Here is a 22,341-nt window from a genome sequence, read left to right on the forward strand (position 1 = left end):
ATTCAGAGATCTTCCCGTCTCGCCAATGTAAATCTCCTTGCACTGTTGACATGGGATCGCGTACACCACACCCCTTGCTGCGTTTGTATCAATGCTGTCGCACCCCAAAGATCCCATTGATACAAACGCAGCAAGGGGTGTGGTGTACGCGATCCCATGTCAACAGTGCAAGGAGATTTACATTGGCGAGACGGGAAGATCTCTGAATACGCGCCGTAAAGAACACGAGAGGGATGTAGCCAAGAAAGATGCTAAAAAATCGGCATTAGCACAACATGCTACTACCCTCGGTCACACCATAAACTTCTCTGCTGCCCAGGTGTTAGCTAGAGAAACCGATTTTCACAAGCGAGGTTTCCTGGAGTCGTGGAACATACATTCTCACACCAACACGATGAACGTTAAAACGGACGTTCTAATGCCGATAACTTATCGGTCGCTTTTGCACCATTGAGCCAGGTGTTATCACACGACCATTGGTGCGAACTGCGTTATTTCTATCGCCTTTTTTGTGTGTGTTTCGCCGCCCTTTTCGCTTTATAATAACTTGTGTTTGCATTGTATGTCATTACCCTGATGAAGGTGTTTCGTATGGGACATCGAAACGTTGGCATATTACAATAAAAAACTGCCGGAAGAGCTAAAAATTCTGTTAATATGGAAAAGCATGTTTGCGAAATGAGAAAGATAAACACCAAACCACTATAAGAAGTGCAGCCCTTCACTTGAGAAATGAAATTCTCCGCATGCCGAAATGGGAAACACCTAGCCCTACATCCATTGAAATCTTTAAATCTTTAAGACCTGCTCACCAGATCTACCCAAAGATCTGCTGTTGTTTTTTACGACCTTGCTTTGTGGACTTAGCAAAACTACCGCTGACACTAACAAGGATATCATAGAAAGAAAGGTCACTGCAATGGCATCTGATACCGTGTTCAATACATCCCGTTGTGTAGTAAATCCATGGAAACACACAGTACTTGGTTTGGGCATGGGGACCCTTGCAGGATCCAAACTGATTCTTCGGATTTTGAACCGTCAACCGTCTCATAGCCCGAGTTACGACGAAGTAAAGTCGTTGGAAACAGAATTCGCATTTTTAACTGAGGAGAACGATGCACCAGATGGTATTGAGTTGAAATCAGATCTTGGAACAGGACTTGCGTGGGACGACTACGATGTCAACATGGACACTTTGGATGGAAAAGATACTTTACATGCGACTGTCTGGATTTGCTACTAAAACAATACAACAGATGAAACAGTACCATACAGACCGATTTCTATCATGAGTGGGAGGAACAGGCGTTTGTTCGGTGGAAGAGAACGTGAAATTACACCAATGCACCGGCAGCTAAGTAAAGCAACTTTTCAACTGTCAGCATCAGATGACCAGCATGGAACTATAGCAACTACTCAACGCAAAACTGATTTCTTTTGGTTAATGAGGTTTCAAGTTATGCCACTGTTTGTTGGATTTTTCTCACAGTTTGTCCATGATGACCTACCTAAGCAGAAGATCTGTTACATGGATCCTATAGCTTTGTCTCCAACAAGAAATGATGTTGTTCGCGAATCTATGATGAGAACTATGAAGGTCGCTGTAAAAACAAATCAAGAATATGCAATTGTTTCCTATGATCTAGCAGTTGCACTCAAGGCCTACTCTACTCAGTCACTTGAAGCTCCACGTATTGATCGTCTGTTAATAATGCTGGGCAACTTTCACCTGGAGTTATCGTTTTACGGTGCCACGGGGACTTCAATACGGTGCCATGGGGACATCAATGAATCTGGTGCAGGATACCTCCTGACAGAAAGTGGAATATTGGCAGAGGGTTCACTCAATGGATTTATGCGAGGAAATACTACAACCGCTGCACAAGAATTCATGAAATTTTGGCTGTAACAATGGAAAGGAAAGTTTTCAATCAAGTCTCCCGCAGGAAAAGCAAGAAACAATATGCACATTCCTACAAGATGTCACAAGAGATCCAATTGTGACGGAAGAGCTCCTTGAAACAAGTCAGGTGTTCAAGGAGCATATGGAGCAATATGAGAACTTCTTTACCAGGGTGATTAAGGGTGCTTAGGGGCCAACAGCTCAATACGGTGCATTTATGTGTACATGATAGATCGTAGGCTATATACCGAGATCTTATGCGAGCTTTTCGTACCAATGATGTAGAAGGATACATTGTAATTCTTCCCTTAAGTTATTGATGTATTTTTTGGTCTCGATCGTCCAAACTATGCTCGCTGGGGAGTGCTGTATCTGGAAAAGCTTAAAACTTTGGACCAAAAGATTCTTTCCGTTCTAGCAAAGGAGCGTTTTCCATTCGACGGACATTAAAGGACTTCTCTCGAACTGCGGTAGACTTGTCCCTTGAGCAAACTGTAAACAGGGATGCAGCATCACCCATGAAAGGGATAACTGGCTTCCATAATTCCACCAACGCCATACGCCGTTGGTGCATCACTTCTACCCAGCGAGGGTTGTCAGTGACCGAGTTGAGACGGCTGACAGGACTTCTTCCAGAAGAACAGAACCAAGAACACAGCTTCATTCAAGCAGGATTAAGAAGGATAACCAACAAATTGAAGCTCTCCTCAATGCAGTGACAGAATCTTGTGATCCATTTTCTGCACCAGCATCTACATCTACAATGCTGTTGAATATCGCCACAGGGAAGGGGTTATCTGCGCAAACGCAAGAATACCTCACAGATTCGTTAGAAGCTGGCCATAAGTTACAAGAAAAATTCAGAAAGGAGTGTTCTGAAGATCGTTCAAGATTGTTAAAGCCAATCAAACGAAGAAAAGTGCAGAATTTCGCAAGTAAACACACAAAACCCAAGCAGAAAAGCAGTTCAAAGTTTACCTCGACAGCTAAAAGTTTAAGGGATAGTTTCATCCGCATAATGATATTCATTTCCGAAAACACAAACTTTCATCTGCAACACGTCTTAACTTACCCCATCACAGTCGTTCCACTGTCTATTGCTCAACCCGATGGTTCACAGGTTAAGACCTCAAAACGTAAACTGCTACAAGCTCGAGTCGATGCAAGAAGGTGTACAAATTCTGCCTCATATTGAAGCAAGATTAATCGATGGGGGACTGCTGCTTCACTCCTTCTATTTAGCAATTGACTTTTTAGCAATCCCATGGAAATTTAGCAAGGCCTCTGTTAGTTCACATTTGCTCCAGCAAAGGAAAGGAATTTCATGTCCTGTTCGACAAGTACATATCTTCATCCCTTAAGGAAAGTGAAAGAACATTACGTGGGGCCAATGATCAACCATTCATTATTAGTGGTAGACATGCGACCCTTACCCACGTACTTACTTAAAAGTGCCTCGCGTTTTTTTGCAATGACTAACCTCATGTATTGCCCCAATCTAACAATTAGCTAATTATGCGTGGTCTTTTCAATTTGCCCTCGAGCCTCGCAATCACCATTGACAACGATTCGTGCAAATTATTGTTCTAGTTTTTTAGCAATGTTATTTCTTTCGTTTTCGGTTTTATCTATGTTCATTGTTGCTATTGAATTTTCCCGACATCTAATACCACTATTGTAATTTTCTGTTGTTCTGCTCCTTCAACAGCAACATCTAATACTGCCACTTTTCCTTTGTTCCTAGATTGATAATAACGGGTCACTGACATGTTTGGCCTTTCAATGATCCCGTTACGCAATTGCTAATTTTCCGATTATTATTGCAATGTACTTTTCTGCGTGACAAATAAAAGAATTGAATAGTGAACAGGAGCCTAAACAGAAAGTTGCTGCAGAATGTCATATTCAAAGACCAATTGGCAAAATTTCTTCTACTAGAGTGGCAGAAAGAGCAATATGGATCCATCTTATACAACAAGACGCTAATTTTATCTCACGGAGGGCAGTGTGTGCGAATCACATTCAACCAAATCAGTCGCAAGATGCATGTTGACTATCCGCATAACTTACATGACACACACGAGGAAGCAGACACCCTACTTGCGTCAAGTTTAAAGAGCTCTTCTGGCAAATGTAATTTTATTCCGACGTTTCGACGTCCTATACAGGTCGTCTTCATCGGGGTAAATAACACTGAATGCGACTAGTACAGTGCACGATAAACAAAGGAAAAAAGAATGGAACGCAAGCACGTCACAACGCATCGAAAACACCGCGCGATAACAAATGATTGGGCCTATAATCTTTGAGCAGGTGCCTGTAGCACGCTGGAAGCATCACGTCTGTTTTGATGTTCATTGTGTTGCCCCGTTGGTGAATATTCCATGACTCAAGAAATAGTCTTTTCCTGTAGTCAGGCTCCCGGGCGACAACAGACGCCGCATTGAAATCAATACGGTGGCCTTGTGATACCGCGTGATTGGAAAGGGCCGACTTCTTCGCGTCGCTGTTGGCAACATCCCGTTGATGTTCTTTTCGGCGGGTGTTGAGTGACCTTCCAGTCTCCCCGATATATATTAACAGACACTCGGCGCAGGGAATAGCATATACAACACCACGTTGTTTAAAGGTGCTGATTGGATCTTTCGGAGAGTATTGGCAGGTTGAACGCCAACCGCTACGCCGAAGTCGCGCAAAATACGCCATAGAACAGTGGTTCCCAACCTATGGGTCGCGACCCAAAGTTGGATCGTCTGAACATTCTGTTGGGTCGCTTGTTTTAGTGACAATTACAGCATCTACTTTTTGACGCCTCGTAGCGTTACTTTTATATTACCCAGGGCTTTAAATTGTTGCCCAATAATAATCACAACTTATCGTGATAATAGTTAAAACTGTTTGTGACGTCATAAAGTGATGTGTTAGCTCACAGTAGAGCGTTGTCTGGCAAATAATGCCTCGATTCAGCTCCAAGTTCGGAATAAATGGAAATGTTTGGTCGTAAAAACAACAGCGTTTGTTCGTTATAAGGTTGTTGATTTGCTAAACTGGCGTAGTAATTTTCAAAAAACTTTCCTATCTTACAGACAAAAATATAACTAAAATAGCATATTCATGGGGCGCGAGAAACCACAAAACTAAATTTTGGTAAGTATTTGGGTCGCGTTAAAAAAAGGTTGGGAACCACTGCCATAGAATATCCGTCAGTTTCGGCATGTACGGAAGTGTCACAAAACCCTCTGTTTTTGGATGGGTCACCTGTTTGGGACACTTTGCCCGTCGATCACGGAGAATCCAGTTGGGGTAGCCGTTATATTTCAAGGCTTTGCGAATCTTTGTCAGTTCCGCCTCGCAGTCGTCGCTATGAGTGCACAAGCGTCGTGCCTGATCTTTTAGGGATGAAGACGACCTGTATAGGACGTCAAAACGTCGGAATAAAAATACATTTGCCAGAAAAGCTCTTTAAACTTGATACTATGCCTGGCAGCAATAGCTTATATACCCTACTTGCGTTTCACGCTGCATATGTTCCTGGGAATGTGTTAGTCCGAACCAGTGACACTGATGTCATTGTGATACTTGTTGGCATGCTTGGTCGCGCTTTAATGGGTGGAAGCCAACTGAAGTCGATAATAATGGATTTGGTTTTTGAAACAAGCGCCGTTACATAGATATAAGCAGTGTCAGTGGCGGCTCGTGCCTAAAATTTCTGGGGGTGCTGCACTGCTGCTTCAAATTTTAGCATTTATTGAACATATATAAGTTGGCAATATAGAGAAAAGCCACATTTCTAGATTTCCTGCCATTGTTTTGCATAGAAAAACAAGTAATACAAATCTTAATTAGTAACTCCATTGTGACGTAATATTTGTTACGCAATAATGTACACCAGTGTAAACAGCAGACGGTATCACTGGGGAATTTTGTTTACTTGCACGGCGACGGGCCAAACTTAATAACATGCGGTAATAATGTGACACAAAAACACACGTGACATAGACTCGAAACGAAGCGGATGTTAAAACGGTAAAACACAACAACAATAAATTGAACAAAATAGTAATAAATGAGTCGAAAAGTATTTCAGTTGGACAACATTTAAGAATAACTGGTTACAACAATGACCACTAACTAACACACTTGCTATTCAGTCATTAATATGGTCATGTTTCATTTGAGTAACTTATAGTCACCGTCATTGTTTCAACATATCTCATGACACTCCACAGATTATTGCCACAAAAAAAAACTAGCCATAAAGCTGTTTATTGCTATCATAACTGACAAATTTAACAACCACATTACATTTGTGTCAGAACTCGGTTATTTAAACATATTTTCTTTAAATTTTTGTGTACAGACTAATAATTGTCTTTCAGTTTGCTTATGGGTCCTTTTTTAAAGTGCAATACTCCTCCAAGCTTTGAAATTTACAACACTCACTTAAACAGTGACGGCTCGTGCCTAAAATTTGTGGGGGTGCTGCCCCCACAAATTTTAGCCTTTACTTAACATATATAAGTTGGCAATATATTGAAAAGCTACATTTCTAGTTTTCTAGCCATTTGTTTTGTGTAGAAAAACAAGTAATACAAATCTTAATTAGCAACTCCATTGTGACGTAATTTTTGTTACGCATTAATGTACACGAGTGTAAACAGCAGACGGCATCATTTGTGTATTTTGTTTACTTGCACAGCGACGGACCAAACACAATAACGTTTAGTAATAATGTGAAAAACAAAAACACACGTGGCACAGCTTCGAAACGAAGCGGTTGTAAATACGGTAAAACACAACAGGAATATAGAAAATAAATTAATAGAAAAAAATAGATATAAATGAGTCGAAAAAGGTCGAAGTATTCCAGTTCGCCAACAAAAATTGTCATGTTTCATTTAAGTAAATTTAGTCAGTCAGCGTTTTCAACATATTCTATGACACTTCACAGACTATTGTCACACAAAAAAACTAGCCATACAGCTTTTTATTGGTATCATAACTAACAAATTTAACAACCACATTACATTGGTTTCAGAACTTGTTCATTTAAACATCTTTTTCATTTTTTGTGTACAGACTATTAATTGTATTTTAGTTTCTTAACTGCTATAATTGCTGCTTGCTGGCAAATAGCTTATAATTCCTTTTTAAGTGCAAAACGCCTTCAAGCTTTAAAATTTACAACACTCCTTTTTCCAATGAAGTTATAGTTTGGGCATGATAATTGAAAGCTTCTTCCTTAATCCCAAATGATAACTAAGAAACTGTTTTTCTATTTAGTACTAGCACTGCAAGTGCAAGTCTTTTGGGAATATTGGTGTTCCTTAGAAAAATTGGCATCTTTTTCAGTGTTAAAAAGAACTATTTTGCCTTTGAAGGAATCATGGAAACAGCAAAAAGGATTTTTCATCCTAGTAATTTAACTTGTCAAAACATCATCTGTAGATTAATTATTTTATCATGAACAAGTAATCATGAACATCAGATCTACAGAAACATTTTTATTTGAGTAACTAGCTTTTCTTTGTCAACAATAGGATGTGCTTGGTGTCACTACTATCTTGTCTGTAGAATGTTCATTCGTAAGAAACACTTCCTGTGAAGCAATTTAGCAGCTACTGTTTAGACAAACAGTACATGTCCATTATATCAATACACATGATTGCACTTGGTTTCAAATACTGTCCACATGGTGTGTTAAGAAATCCACACTTTAAATTGTCTTCACTCTTTTTTTTGTCTTCATTTCAAAATTCCTGTTGCTTGCAGTTGTTTGTTCTACATTTGATATTGCCTGAATTTCAGTGAGGCATTTAACTTCACAGTCACAAATTTAATTTTTCTTTGGTAGCATTAGGAACTAAAACTGAGTTTTCTTGTTGCTTATTCCTGCATGATATTGGAGTAGCAGATGTTTTGTCCCATACTTTCATAAATCTTTTTAATTCAGTTATTTATTATAAAGGTTAATTGTGACTTTTAAAGGTGTTAGATGACCCTTTTTTTCTTTCAAGGTGTTACATACACTTATTTAATTCAATGATAACTGTAAAAACTGAAACCCACTTACAGTCATCTTAAAAAGTCACGACTAACAGTCAAACAATAAGTTTATTGATAGCAAAATAATTATTTAACTGCACTCACTGTCGAACTTAAAAACACAGTACACGGGTTTGGCTTTGGAGCTCACTGACGCGAAGCAGACAACACAACTAGCGCTACGTCACGGGAGGGGCTGCGCGAGCCACAGCCCCCTCTCGCCTATTTCGCCCGGCATGTAGCTTTTCCAAGTGCGCATGCGCACAACTGAAAACGTCATGAAACGTCACCAAACTGGAGCTGCAGCTCCGCCATAGATAACTTATCATTATTATTATTTTTTTTTTTAAATAATACAAAATTTTTATTAATTTTATTTTAATAAAATGGCGATTAATGCCATAAAAGTTATTCTTAGTATACACTGATCAAACATAAAAACTATATGTAAAGATTGTTTTGTATAACAACTTGGAATAGGAATGTCAAGCAAAAATACTGGGGGTGCTGCAGCTCCGCAGCCCCCTCGCACGAGCCGCCCCTGCGCTTAAATTTAACCCATATGATTAAAATTGCAAATTGCAAAAATGATTTTTCATCTTAGTATTTACCGATTCAATTTAACTTGTCAAAACATCATCTAGATTATTTTCAAAGTAATCATGAACATCAGATCTACAGAAACATTTCCATTTCAGTAACTAGCTTTTCTTTGTCAACAATAGGATGTGCTTGGTGGTCACTACTATCTTGTCTGTAGAATGTTCATTCTTAAGAAACACTTACTGTGAAGCAATTTAGCTGCTACTGTTTAGAAAAAACAGTACATGTCCATTATATCAACACACATGATTGCACTTGGTTGCAAATACTGTCCACATGGCGTGTTAAGAAACCAAAACTTTAAATTGTCTTCACTCAGGTATTTCAAAATTCCTGTTGCTTCTGCAATTGTTTGTTCTTCATTTGATATTGCCTGAATTTTAGTGAGGCATTTAACTTCACAGTCACAGAGCTATTTTTTGGTAGCATTCCGAACCAAAACTGAGTATTTCTTGTTGTTGTCTATTCCTGCAAGACATATTTGGAATAGCAGATGTTTTATCCCATACTTTCTTAAAACTTTTCAATTCAGTTATTTATTATAGAGGTTAATCGTGACTTTTCAAGGTGTTAGATATACACTTTTTAATTTAATGATAACTGCAAAAACTGAAGCCCACTAACAGTCATCTTGAAAAGTCACGACTAACCTTCAAACAAATAAATTGATAGATGGCAAAATAGTATTTAACTATACTCTCCCAACTTAACTGCCGAACTTAAGAAGAGAACACGGGTTTGGCTTTGGCACACAATAGACCCGGAACAGACGACTGCATGTTGCATTGCCGGTTCACACGCTACGTGATTGGTGGAGCTGCGCGAGCCGCAGCACCCTGTCGCCTATTTCGCCCAGCATGTAGCTTTTCCAAGTGCGCATGCGCACAAGTGCAAAACGTCATGAAACCTCACGAAACGTCAGGAAACTGGAACTGCAGCTCCAGCATAGATAACTTATTAATTTCATAATTTTTTGGTATTTTTTTTTAAAAAAAGGTGATCAAGGGGCAAATTATGCTTATCATATATTGCTAACGAAAAAAAAATAAAAGTTATATGTAATATTATATTAGAAGTATTAAGTAAAAATATTAGGGGGTGCTGCAGCTCCGCAGCACCCTAGCACGAGCCGCCCCTGAGCAGTGTGGTAAGGGCAATGGAGAACAAACAACGTAGTCTTTCTGCTGCGGTTTCAGGTCTGCCTGCCTTTACAGGCTGTGATTTTACAGCAGCTTTCTACGAAAAAGGAATTGCTAAACCATACGGCATCTTAGAAAATGACAGCAATGGACAATTGATCAACATCTTTTGCAACTTGTCGTCCAGGGACGAGCCATGCCGTCAGACAGCAGAAGAGTTTGTCTGCCACTTGTATGGCGTGAAAGGGGTTAAAGATGTGAATGAGGCAAGGCACATAAAGCTTGTGCCAATGACAGGAAAAATAAGCAAGGTGATGATCATCTGTTATAAATAAGAGTTTAAATTAATGAAAGTTTACGTACTTCGCTGTATTGTAGAGCTGTTTTTATGCATTGTCTACTACTTAATTTGTGAAATAGCATATCTTGTTTCTCATTTTAGAAAAACGAAATGGCCAACATTAAAAAAGTTGACTGTGCCCTGTTACCACTTTGTTCCAAAACCCTATGGATGAAGACACAGCGTGCAAATTATGTCAGCATCATCTGGGGTAATGCTGATACTGCACAACCAGATCAAGATTTGGATCCATTGGAATACGGATGGAAAAAAGAAAATGACCTTTATATGCCTGACTGGTTCCCTGAATCAGTGTTACCAATTAATCTTTTTGAAGAGGTGACCGACAATAATGAAAACGACACCAATAAAAATGGCACAGGCTCTGGTCAAGAGTGGAGCGATGACTCCGACAGTGAATTTGAAATGTAGGCCTGTTGACATCATATATTGTACATTTACAAAAATGTTCACTTTCTTTTATTTGATATTACAGCAGGGGTTCCCAACCTGTGGTACGCCTACCACTAGTGCAGGGGTGGGCAAACTTTTCAGCGCAAGGGCCGCATTCAAAAGTTCTTAATCTTATGGGGCCGCATTGTATTTCACCAACGGCCCCCCAATTGCTTGCTTGTTTTTTTTAATAACTGGTGTAAAGAATTAGGTTTATCTCATGTATATACCATTCAAAGTTGCTTAAAATGCTCATATTAATAATTTCTAACTTGGTGCATAAGTTTAACTGAACGGAGCTAACTGTTTATGACGTCATAATCGGTATTGTGACGATTGCGGTGCCTGTTTATTCGCATTGTTTGCAGATAAAAAGCCTGGCGCATGTGGTTCTTAGGATGGTAATCTTTTTTTAAGTCTCACGAAATCTGTTTTTAGCAGTTTGAAAATCAAAATATTTGGCAAAATAGTTTTAGTTACGTCACGGCAGCCAGTACATGTATTTTGACATACATGGTCACGGCCGCACAAACTCGTCTACGCGGCCGCATGTGGCCGTACGGCCGCAGGTTGTGTACCCCTGATTTAGCTTAAAATATTAACATAGTATATTTTCAGCTATGTGCAAATACGTTTGTTGTCACTTTGTTTGCACAAACATTGGTTGAAACGCTACAATTAAATAAAAAAATAAAGCATTTGTTGTAAACATAGCATGTGTTGCAACATAGGCTGCATCACGTTTTTTTGTTAATAAATTCCTTGCGCCAACATTAAACAAAGCGAGCCGCTTTTAGTATCCATCTTAAGTGTCGTGGTCTGTGTTAATGATTCTAAACCCGTGTTTAATGTCCGTTTGCAATGTACTGCAACGACCTAAACTTGATCCAAAGTGACCAAAGTTTTGGCGTCAACAGTACAAAGTGGGCTGTATTTGAAAACGTGAATGGCTTTTACTTTTATCGAACGAAGAAATTGTTTCAAGTGAATATTTGCATGATAACGTGGTAGAAACAGCAGACCAATTCACGTAAACACCCCCGGTATTTTTCAAAACTACGCCTGTGGTTATAATACTATTCAGCGTTGCTCGGAAACTTGCTGTTTAAAATTTCCCAACATTTGGCGGGCCGCATGAACTCCTTTGCCGGGCCGCATGCGGCCCGCGGGCCGTAGTTTGCCCACCCCTGCACTAGTGGTAGGCAAAGGTTTTTCAGGTGGTACGCGAGTAGCTTCCGTTTTTTCCACAAAAAATGGGTGCGCCCGTAAATGACTTTCGATGCGCTGTTAGCAAATTAACACCGCGCATCGGTTGACAGTAAACAAACACCAAAATATCGTTAAATTTAGTTGTGGTGCTTTAGTGTTATTTTAGTTAGTAGGCCAATATTATTCTTCTCCATTAAATGTGATTCGATCAAATTAGTTGTTCTGCAAGAAGTGGTACGCGTGGCAGTAAAGAGCGTCCAAGTGGTACGAGATCGTAAAAAGGTTGGGAACCCCTGCCTTACAGCGTGCTTGATAAACTCTGTTTCCGCTGGTATTTGAAATACCTAAGGTAGATTAGATTGGAAGAGAGGATGTATATTTAGTCGAACTTTAGGTCTGTGACAGCCGAGGCAGTGTATATTGATGGTCTGTAACAGGTCGTTTGGGAATCCTTACAATGTTCTAGACCAGGGGTGTGCAACCTTTTTCGGCAGTGGACCATATAACCAATTTTGGACATCAAGCGAGGGCCACACTATTTTTTGATGTACCGTATTTACACTTTTTTTCACTACTGTTTGTGCGGCTTGCATTATAATATCATGTCGATATTATTTCCACACCCTTGCGTTTTGTTTTATTTTGCTTTGAAAATCAACTTTAAAATGTTAGGTGCAAGTAAGTTTCGTCGCAACACTGCCTTTCACAACAAAGTAATTGTTTACTAGACATAGAGGTATATTACGTCACATTCGGCATAGTACGCAACATTATTGCGAATAGAAGACCGTTAGGTCTGGTGCATGAATTAAGTTCCATGCGCCGGTTTAGCTTATTCTTGTTACGTATAGCAAGGAGATTTACCGAAAACTAATCAGAGAATCAGAGTGTTGTTGAGGGCCACACTAAATGGCTTGGCGGGCCGGATTGTGGCCCGCGGGCCGCGAGTTGCACACCCCTGTTCTAGAGTCTATACCAGGGGTTCCCAAACTTTTTTGGTCTGTGGCCCAAATGTCTATTTTAATAGCGATTCGTGGTCCACCACGTGCTGTAAAGTTGGGCACAAAAATGAAAAATTAAGTCAAAAACAGGCGAAATGGTTTCTAGTAATTTGTTTTTAATGAGGTGCTCCGGAAATTTAGCCATATTTGCAGCTATTATTTAGTAAATTGCACTAATTGTTTCTGAAAAGTTAGCTAGTTCCATAAATGGCTACTTTTCAATTCCCACTACACATACCTGACTACTCACCCACTTTACACTGTTATCTCCATGCTCCCACCCACCAGCTAAAACCCATTGTTAGGAGACAAAGACATTTCTTGCTAAATAATTATTGTTTTGCAAATATTCAAAACAAAGCGCCTAATATCTACTGTATAACAAAACAGTAGAATGTGTTCAAATGGCTCTGTGGCCCATTAAAAATGTCTTCGTGGCCCAGCACTGGGCCATGGCCCACAGTTTGGGAACCACTGGTACAGACCATTTGTCATTGGCTGCCTGTGGTATCGGAAATCTAAGTTAAGCGAGATGGAGGCGAGGGGGGATTTCTAGTCGAACTTTTGGGAGTCTGATACTAGCGATGCGGTGGAACAGTAGTCTGTCGTATCCCAATTATCATTGTATGAACTCAACTTGTTCGTTTGGCATTAGTTGCGAGTGGTATCTCACTCGTTTATGCTACCCCCATTTTTGGGCCCTTTGTGGGGGGTCTGGCGGGACAAATGAGGCGGGGAAATGTCTGTCGTTTGTGGAATTTGTATGAGGATCTCAATGGGCATCCCATGGCGGTGGAATCAAGTGGTATTTCTCCCGTTTGTTTTGTACCCATTTTTAGCACCTTTTGGGGTCCCCCGGTGGAATACCCAGTGGGTGGTACCCGGCAGACTCCCATTTTCATTGACCTCTGGTGACCCTCTACAGTCTATCTAGACACTTGAAGACAGATATTGGTATCTAATTCGTGTACCCAAACCAAATGTCGCTGGGCTGCAGGTCTAATAACACCCAGTCGCTAAAAAACACGAGGCAGTCACGCTTACAAGACAGTAAAACAATGGCAAGGTTGTGACATCACAAGCACCAATTGTGTGATAGATAATGTCACCAGGTTGCACAAAATTGCGCCATACAAGTGAGTAAAGGCCACTGATCTCTATAAACACTGGATCGCGCTACTGGCCGTCACGGTTGAAGCGTAATGGCGGCTGCAAAAGGAAGCCCCAAAAATGCATTGTGGGCAATGGGGAGAGACTGGAAAAATGACGATAATTTTTGTTTTAGGCATTTGCATAGCGATTTTTTCAGATATGATTTGTAGATTAATAGGACGCATGTATTCCAGTGTGTAATAACCTATAAATATGCGTAGATTGACTGTGATGTGTACTAGTGTAGGTGTACTGGATATACGTTATTAAGTTAGTGTTGAAATAAATCTTTACTGAGCAGTAATAAATGTTTTATTGTGCAATATAAGTAATGTTCGTGCTTTTTTAAGTATTTTGGACTTAAATCCAACAAAATGGCTATTTTCTCCACACAAGATGATGTGATACTTTGTATGACATTACCTTGCATATCCAAACTGCTTGTTTTTGACTGTCATCAAACTCCTGGAAATTCTGAGGAACAAGTGGTTTGAACGTTTTAATTAAAAACAGAAAATAATAATATAATATTTCAACTATTTTGCTCAAAATATTTTTAACAGTATTTGATTTGTTTTTTCTTGATTGAGTGCATTTGATTTGGGTGTTTATTATCTATTATAAAATTGGTGATATTATAAAATTTTACAATTCTCAATTTCTCATGAAGTTGTTTCTGAACATTTCAGATGCAATAGGGTTTATGTTTCTCCAATAAGCAACATTAATTCTCAGGAAAAATTCCACTGGAAATGTTTCAGTCTCTTCCCAAACCCTCAAGCTTTATGGCACCGCAGGATTACAGTACGACCTTTTTCTGCGACAAATACACTATGAAGGAATGGGGCAGTTAAGGGGTCGAAAATTCCGCATGGTGTCGCCACGCAACAGTTATAGTTGTCATAACGGCACAAACGCGCGCAAATTGACATTCACGGTTGGCGCTCGTAGCGAGCGGACGCAATCAAGCAATGGATAAAGGTCCAACTTTTGCGCAAGTCACGCAACAAAAGGGTGGGGGTTATTTAAAGAGGCCCACCTGTCTAAGTTTTAAAACGAGAAATCAAAGTAAAAGAGATGATATCTTGAATATCATAGAAAAAGAGAGTTTCTCTGCCCAAAAACTGATTGGAATCTCAGAAAGGAAAGGAAACCTAGTCGACATAACATGCACAACAAGAAAAGCTGTTTTAGAATTGTTTGAAAAACTGGTTCAGGTAGAAACAATTTATTCCGTTCGACTCTACGAATCTGATAAGCTTAATGTGGCTGTAGGATGGGTGCCTATACCTTTCCCCAACGAAGAAATCGAAACAGAATTTCAAAAAAGATTCGGAGAAGTAAAGAATATCCAGCACCGAAAAGATAAGAATGGTTTACTAACTGGAATGAGAATTGTTACGCTAGACAAAGCTGACGTGGAAAAAAATCCAATACCTAGTTACGTGACATTACATGGTTATGAGTTTTATTGTACATATAACGGCCAGCAAATAACCTGCAAATATTGCTCAGAAGTTGGACATAAACAGCAAGACTGCCCAAAAAGAATACAAGACTACCCAAAACTCTCAGAAACAAGCCAAAAGGTAAACCAAGAAGGCAAGGATTGCACCGCTTCTGATAAGAAACGAAACAACTTGGACGGCGCGGGAGAAGATAAGGGCACCATTGACTCGAACGGGACAACAATAGATTTGGAAACCGTCCACACCCCAAGCGAAACAGAAGAGAGCTACGTAACAGAAAAAAATTCAACATTCTTCTGCTGGAAATGTTCATCGGAGTTCAACATTGCTACATCGTGCTGCAACGAAATTGATAGATTTTTGGTCCCCGATAGGGAGGTGAAAACTAACTGTGTCACATGCCACCAACCCATGAGAAGGATGCCGTGCTGCCACAAGTTTCAGCCGGAGTACCAAACAGATGAAAGAACTTTCGAATGCGTGGAATGCAGAAGGTATTCAATGTTTTGCATTTGTAAAACTGTTAACGCTATACCAAAACGGACAATGACTACTAACTGTGTGAATAATGCATGCAAATATACGCTTGTCCACTGTAGCTGTGGGAAAATAACATCTCAGTTAATGGGACCTAACAACCCGTACTTGTGCGATTGTGGCTTAGAATATGAATATGATATAGACATTGGTGTAGAACGTATTTAAATGCCTCTCACTGTAATAACCTACAACGTAGCAGGGTTGCGAAACACTAGGAAGCGGCGAAGCGTTTTTCATTTTTTGAGACAAAAAAAGTTCGATATAATGTGCCTACAAGAAACGCACTCATCCGCATCAAATCTCAAGCAATGGGAGTTAGAATGGGGCGGGGAAATTGTAGTTTCGCATGGCACAACAAAAAGTAAAGGAGTGGCGGTTTTGTTTTCCAAACACCTTTCCTACCTGAAACACGATGTGACTGTTGATAACCACGGGCGTTACTTAATCATTGAGCTGGAAATAAATGACCAGCAGCGCATAATGCTGTGCAATCTCTTCGGGCCTAACCAGGACAACCCGCAATTCTACGAAAACGTCTTTCGGGTTGTAGCTGATAAAAGCGCTAAAAGTGGAACCGAAAATATGGTTTTGGTTGGTGACTTTAACTGCGTACTCAATGACGAGCTAGACAAGACAGGGGGTAGAGCAATGCACACTAACCAACGCGCAAAAACTACCATCTTACAAGCTATGGAAAACCTTGAATTATATGACGTTTTTCGTAACAAACATCCAAAAGCGAAACATTACACACGCACACAAAACAACCCCTACACGGCTAGTAGGCTCGACTTTGTGCTTGTCACAAACGAACTACTAAACAAGACAACCCATATTCAAATTGACCCAAGCACGCAATCGGACCACAGTATTGTTAAACTTACACTTAACCTTGATAAAATACCCAGGGGTAGAGGCTATTCATCAAAAATAATGATAACGGGGAAGTGTCTCCGCAAATCCTTTGGGAAGCACTAAAATGCAATCTTCGCGGTTGCATTATAAAATATGCAAGCGAAAAGAAACGAAAAGCTAAAGCAAAACAGACAGAGCTGGAAAATATACTTAATGAAATGCGAAAATTACCCCAACCCCATGATGAGCGCACAACCAGCGAAATTGCAGTTACTCAAGAAAAATATGATGATATTATTGAAAAGTACAGCAAAAGCGCAATAATACGAAGTAGAGCGCGATGGGCTGAATATGGAGGTAAAAACAATGCATACTTTCTAAACCTCGAAAAACGGAGAATGGAAAAGAAAGCCACTAAAATCAACTTCGAAGATAGAAACGGACCAAAAGACAATTTTACGCACCATGCAAGAATATTTTAAAACGTTGTACAGCGCGAACAAAAACCCGTTGTGCACCACCAGCAAAATATACGATTATATTAATAATATAGCGTGCCCAACACTGGACGAGGAAAAAGCCCGTATGTGTGAGGGAAAATTGACCACCGAGCAATGCTTAGAAGCCCTCAGGACGATGAAAAATAACAAATCCCCGGGACTAGACGGTTTACCAGCGGAATTTTACAAAGCGTTCTGGGAAGAATTAAAACAGTTACTAGTTAGCGCACTCAACAACGCATTCGAGACAGGATCTTTTGGTGGACAAATGGCTTGGGGTGTAGTAACCTTAATTCCTAAACAAGAAAAAGATGTCCTATACGCGGAAAACTATCGTCCGATAACTTTACTGAACGCTGACTATAAAATAGCAGCCAAAACAATCAATAGCCGTATCAAAAATGTGCTTCCGACAATCATCGCCCCCGAACAGACGGGCTTTGTCAAGGGAAGATACATAGGAGATAACATTAGAACGCTTTTTAATATCTGGGATCACGTTGCCGAGCAAGGAACGTCGGGGGCCTTTTTGTTTTTAGATATTTGTAAAGCGTTCGACTCTGTGAATTGGGACTTTCTTAATGCAGCGTGCTCAAAATTTGGCTTTGGAAACGACTTGTGCAGGTGGATAAAAACGTTTTATGCGGGCTCGAAATGCTTGATTATAAACAATAACCACATGTCAAATCCTGTCAGGGTTGAAAGGGGTGTTCGTCAAGGTGACCCGTTGTCCCCTTCGCTTTTCGTACTCGCAATAGAATTTCTAGCCTTGGCAATTAAAGGGAACAAAAACGTGAAAGGAATCAGTATAGGAAAACAGGAAGTAAAAATTTCGCTATTTGCTGACGACGCCTTACTTTTTCTAGGGTCGGAAAGCAGCTTTCGCGCAGCATTTGATGAGGCAAATGTATTTGGGATGCACACTGGCTGCAATATAAATCTCACAAAATCAAGTGCAATGCACATAGGCAAGGTAGAGACAAACCAAAAATACTACCTGAAATCAGAAGGTTTAACCTGGCCTAAAACTTTCGTTAAGTACCTCGGAGTTAAAATTCCTACCACCAGATGCAGTGGTAACCTGTTTACACTAAACTTTGAATCTGTAAGTAAGGAAATTCAAGCTGTAACAAAACCTTGGTTGGCAAGGTCACTTTCCCTGTTGGGTCGAGTGATTATTATCAAAACGTTGGCGATACCCAAGCTACTTTACAAGCTAAGTGTTTTGCCTGTAAATATACCTCGACCGTTTTTAAAAGAAATTAAAAGAAAACTTTTCACCTTTTTATGGGGCTCAAACTGGGAGAGAGTAGCAAGGAACAAACTGTGCTGTAAAATCGAAGAGGGGGGGATAAATATGATAGACGTGGAAGCCTACGTCAAATCAATACGTTTTTCTTGGATAGGAAAACTATTCGATACTTCTTACGTCTCGCTTTGGAAAAGCATCGAAACTAATATTACTTCTCTACATACCATGCTATGCATCGCAGCTACCAATCTAAAACCAACCCATAAACAAGTTAAAAAACTAACACCCCTCAGGACGTTTTGGTCATCGGTCGATCTTTGGAAAGATTGCGTAACCCAGTTTTGGCAGCAGCTCACTGTTTACAATGACTGCATGTGGTTAAATAGAAGTGTATTGTTCAAACGAAAACCAATCGCCTACGAGAATTTCGTTAACGCCGGGATACTTGAATATCACCAAATTATTGACAACAAATCGGAATATCAAACTTTCAATAAACTTTGCGAAATTTACGATTTGGCAAACAGCAGTAAAAATCATTCTGACTACCAGTGTCTAATCGCGGCTATTCCCACTACATGGGAAACACACACCTCAAGTAAAATCTACAGACAAACTTCCACTGAAAAAATATTGGCAGGTATACGCAACAAATTACCAAATAGCAAAAATGCATAGGCCTACCAGTTTTTCGCGTCAATAAACGTACAGCGGCCGACCAAACAAGAAAATAAATGGGAGGAGATTTTACAATGGGAACCGCTCACCACTGAAAAATGGGGAGAAATGTACAAAAATCTATACGATTGCACAGTGTAAACAAAATTACGCTCCTTCCAAATTAAGATCAATCTTAGGGCTATTGTTCTAAACCAGTGGTTCTCAAAGTATGGGTCGCGACCCAAACATGGGTCGCGCAGGGTCAAAAAATGGGTCGCGCTATGGTGATTCAATTCTGCCTAAATGAACTTTTTTCATTTCATTTTTCAAGTATTTTCAATTCCTAGTCATGACTGAATTATTGTATCATAGGTATTTTATGAGGCTTTATCATCGTAACCTTGGAGTATTGCTTCATAAGTAAGTGGTTTTCTGAGAGTTTAGATGGCACCCAGCTACAGTACTACCATAACGAAATACAGCCTCTCTCGACCACGTCGTTCGGCAAAATGAGCCAATCATTACAACATACAGACCATAGGCTTCCAATATTCTGTTACGCACTCGGCGATTGTAACGTGTTAGCACGGGGAATGATAAGAGGTTATAAATCATGCGAAACTAAACTTGGAATGTAACAGTTAGCATTCAACGACAAGTAGGTATTCGTAAGTTACAAGAAATACAAAATACACATTTTGATGTTTGAGGCTTGGGTCGCAACATGTTCATAAAGCTCAGATTTGGGTCGCGCACAAACAAGTTTGAGAACCACTGTTCTAAACGATACCCTTTTTGGCTTCGGGATTGCTGATGCTGATGAGTGCACTTTTTGCGGCGTGTGCAAAGAAACTATGTTACATTTATTTTGTGAATGTGTATGTATACAGGCATACTGGGAAAATGTTAGTTCATGGATCGACAGTGTTCTAGGCTGCCGAATCGTGTTAAATAATGGTATAAAAACGTTTGGACTTCATAATGAAAAATTTGACGAACATTTTTTGAATCTTGTGAATTGCATGCTTTTAAATGCCAGATTTGTTATCTACAGATGTAAACTACAAAAACTAAAACCAAAAGTAGACATGTTTGTCTACCAAGTGAAACGTTCCCAATGTAACGAAAAAATCATAGCAGTGAAAAATGATACTCTGTCAAAGTATAAATTAAAGTGGAATGCGCACTTGCGTTAATTGCCTTTGTGTTTGTTCGCTACTGTGTGTTCCTATGTTGTTATTTTGTCATTTCTATATTTTATCGCCAATAAAAAAAAAAAAAAAAAAACGCGCGCAAATTGAAAGGCCTAAATTTCCCATTGCTCCGTCAACACAACTCTACTCCGTCATATTTTTACCACTAAACATTGTTATTTGCCAACTTAAATCAACTAAAAATGGATTATTCTAAATGGAAATCTGAGTTAAATAAAAGATGTCCCAAAACAACTGGCAAGAAGGAGGATTTAATTTTAAGATGCGTTGTATTTCTGTGTTTTTTTGCAATAGCTTCTTGTTTTTTCTCTGCATAACTACTTGTACACAGACTTCAGGCTCATGATAGGAATGACAACTTCACTTGTGCTGTGAGCTTGATGGAGAATGTAGGTAGCAGCTCTGAGTTACAGTGGCACAAAGTAGAGTTTACTCAAATAATCAGCTAGAATCAAATACCACACACAACTGAGGAACAAGTGAAAGTTTATTTTCATTTCAGCAGGAAGAGGACCTGTTGCTACATGCAAACATCTAGCAGCCACAGCTCTTATGGTTTCCAAATTTCACATCACAGAAGAGCTATCTGTTAAGAAAAGTTATACAGATCAGCTTCAAACGTTTCACCACCCTGCAACACAACTGAAAAGTAATCACTCACTTTATTTATTACATGTACTGTATAGTGGTGACTTGTAAACCTTGTTTTCTACAAATTAAAAAATTGAATGAAACACAACTGAACAAAGTAAGTGCAAGGAATGTTAACCAATGAAAGTTTCGCATAACAGCACCAAAATTTAGGGATATTATTTTGGCAACTGAAAGAAGAAATATGCAAAACTATGTGACTCTAAGTTTGTACTGTCCACAGGAGCAATATGTCATGGCAAAATGTATGAAAAAAGGGCACTTACTTTGTTCAGCAAAACAAAAAATATCCACATGAGTGCGGTAGGTCTGTTTATTGACAACCAACAGCCATACTTTGCTGCAACACCAGATGCAAAGCAAGAGAAAACTGGTTTGGTCAAGATTAAATGTCCATCTAGGGAAAGATTGCAATTATTACCGAAGGTGCTAACTTCCCATATCTGAATTTGTGAGTGACAACCTTCAATTAAAAAAATCATAAATACCACTTTCAGATTCAGGGACAAATGGGCATTGCTAATAAACAGTACTGCTACTTTGTGGTGTATGAATTCGAAGATTTTTAAGTTTTCAGATTCAAGGACATTTGGGCATTGCTAATAAGCAGTACTGCTACTTTATGGTGTATAATATACATTTAAAGATGTATTTGTGCAGAAAAATTGCGAATCGGTCATTGGTTTAAGTAATTATATACTAAATGTTTAGTTGATAACATAAGAATACATTATCATGTACTTTTTGGAAAACAACACACATTGTCCCGGACAGAACTGCCATACCCTAACTGACATAGGCCTACACAAAAAAATGTAACACTTATCTCTAACAATACATTGGCTAACATTTGTCCCCATAAAACAAACAAAAATAAGTTTATTTGACAGATGCAGCATAATGAGACATGGATTGCTTTAATATATTGTATATTTCAGCTAGTCCTATGACTCTCTCAACATGGATCCTCCCCCCCCCCCCCCCCCCCCCCCCACACACACACACACACACACACACACACACAGTGCTAGTAAAACAGTATACACAAATAAAATATTTAATGTGATTCCAATGGGGCAGTTAATTAAAATATTAAATGGCCACACGATGTCGCCACGCAACAGTTATAGTAAGCGGCGGATTTGTATTGCGGGGCTACTGTTGTCTGATAAAATCGAACGTTTGAAAGAAAAATTTAAGAAATTAATCATATTGCTGATACAATGTCACAATACTATTGTGTGCCAATTTGCCTGGAAAGTAAAGGTGGCCATAAATTTCCACTTAACAGTCAACTGCATGAGAAAAGGAAGGTGACTATCAAGCGTTGTGACCCTTAAACTGAAAAGTTG

General features: G+C 39.5%; 1 protein-coding gene and 1 long non-coding RNA gene across 4 annotated transcripts; one reads left to right on the top strand and one right to left on the bottom strand.

The window, feature by feature from the left end:
* The first annotated feature begins 14,784 nt into the window (after nt 1-14,784).
* On the top strand, nt 14,785-20,398 carry LOC145238817 (uncharacterized). The gene is made up of 2 exons (XM_080102088.1): nt 14,785-15,811; nt 20,179-20,398. Exons 1-2 carry the CDS (start codon nt 14,820-14,822, stop codon nt 20,318-20,320), a joined length of 1,134 nt encoding a protein of 377 aa, XP_079958214.1. The 5' UTR covers nt 14,785-14,819; the 3' UTR covers nt 20,321-20,398.
* A 409-nt stretch (nt 20,399-20,807) lies between these two features.
* Nucleotides 20,808-21,947, bottom strand: LOC145238818 (uncharacterized). Of its 3 annotated transcripts, XR_013862183.1 has the most exons (3): nt 21,256-21,946; nt 21,000-21,047; nt 20,808-20,924 (listed from the first exon to the last, which is right to left on the bottom strand). It is a non-coding gene; the product is annotated as an uncharacterized LOC145238818 (long non-coding RNA). The 3 variants fall into 3 exon arrangements; XR_013862181.1 differs by having other exon boundaries at nt 21,000-21,947; XR_013862182.1 differs by having other exon boundaries at nt 20,808-20,969; nt 21,000-21,947.
* Nucleotides 21,948-22,341: the final 394 nt, after the last annotated feature.

Source organism: Phallusia mammillata, chromosome 7 (assembly GCF_965637545.1).
Source record: "Phallusia mammillata chromosome 7, kaPhaMamm4.hap1.1, whole genome shotgun sequence".
In the NCBI taxonomy this organism is placed as follows: domain Eukaryota; kingdom Metazoa; phylum Chordata; class Ascidiacea; order Phlebobranchia; family Ascidiidae; genus Phallusia; species Phallusia mammillata.

Coding starts and splice junctions, on each gene's coding strand:
- LOC145238817 (XM_080102088.1), top strand. CDS start 14,820: ATGGATAAAGGTCCAACTTTTGCGCAAGTCACGCAACAAAAGGGTGGG. Junction 15,812..20,178: donor GAATGCGTGGAATGCAGAAG/GTATTCAATGTT, acceptor TGTTATCTACAG/ATGTAAACTACAAAAACTAA.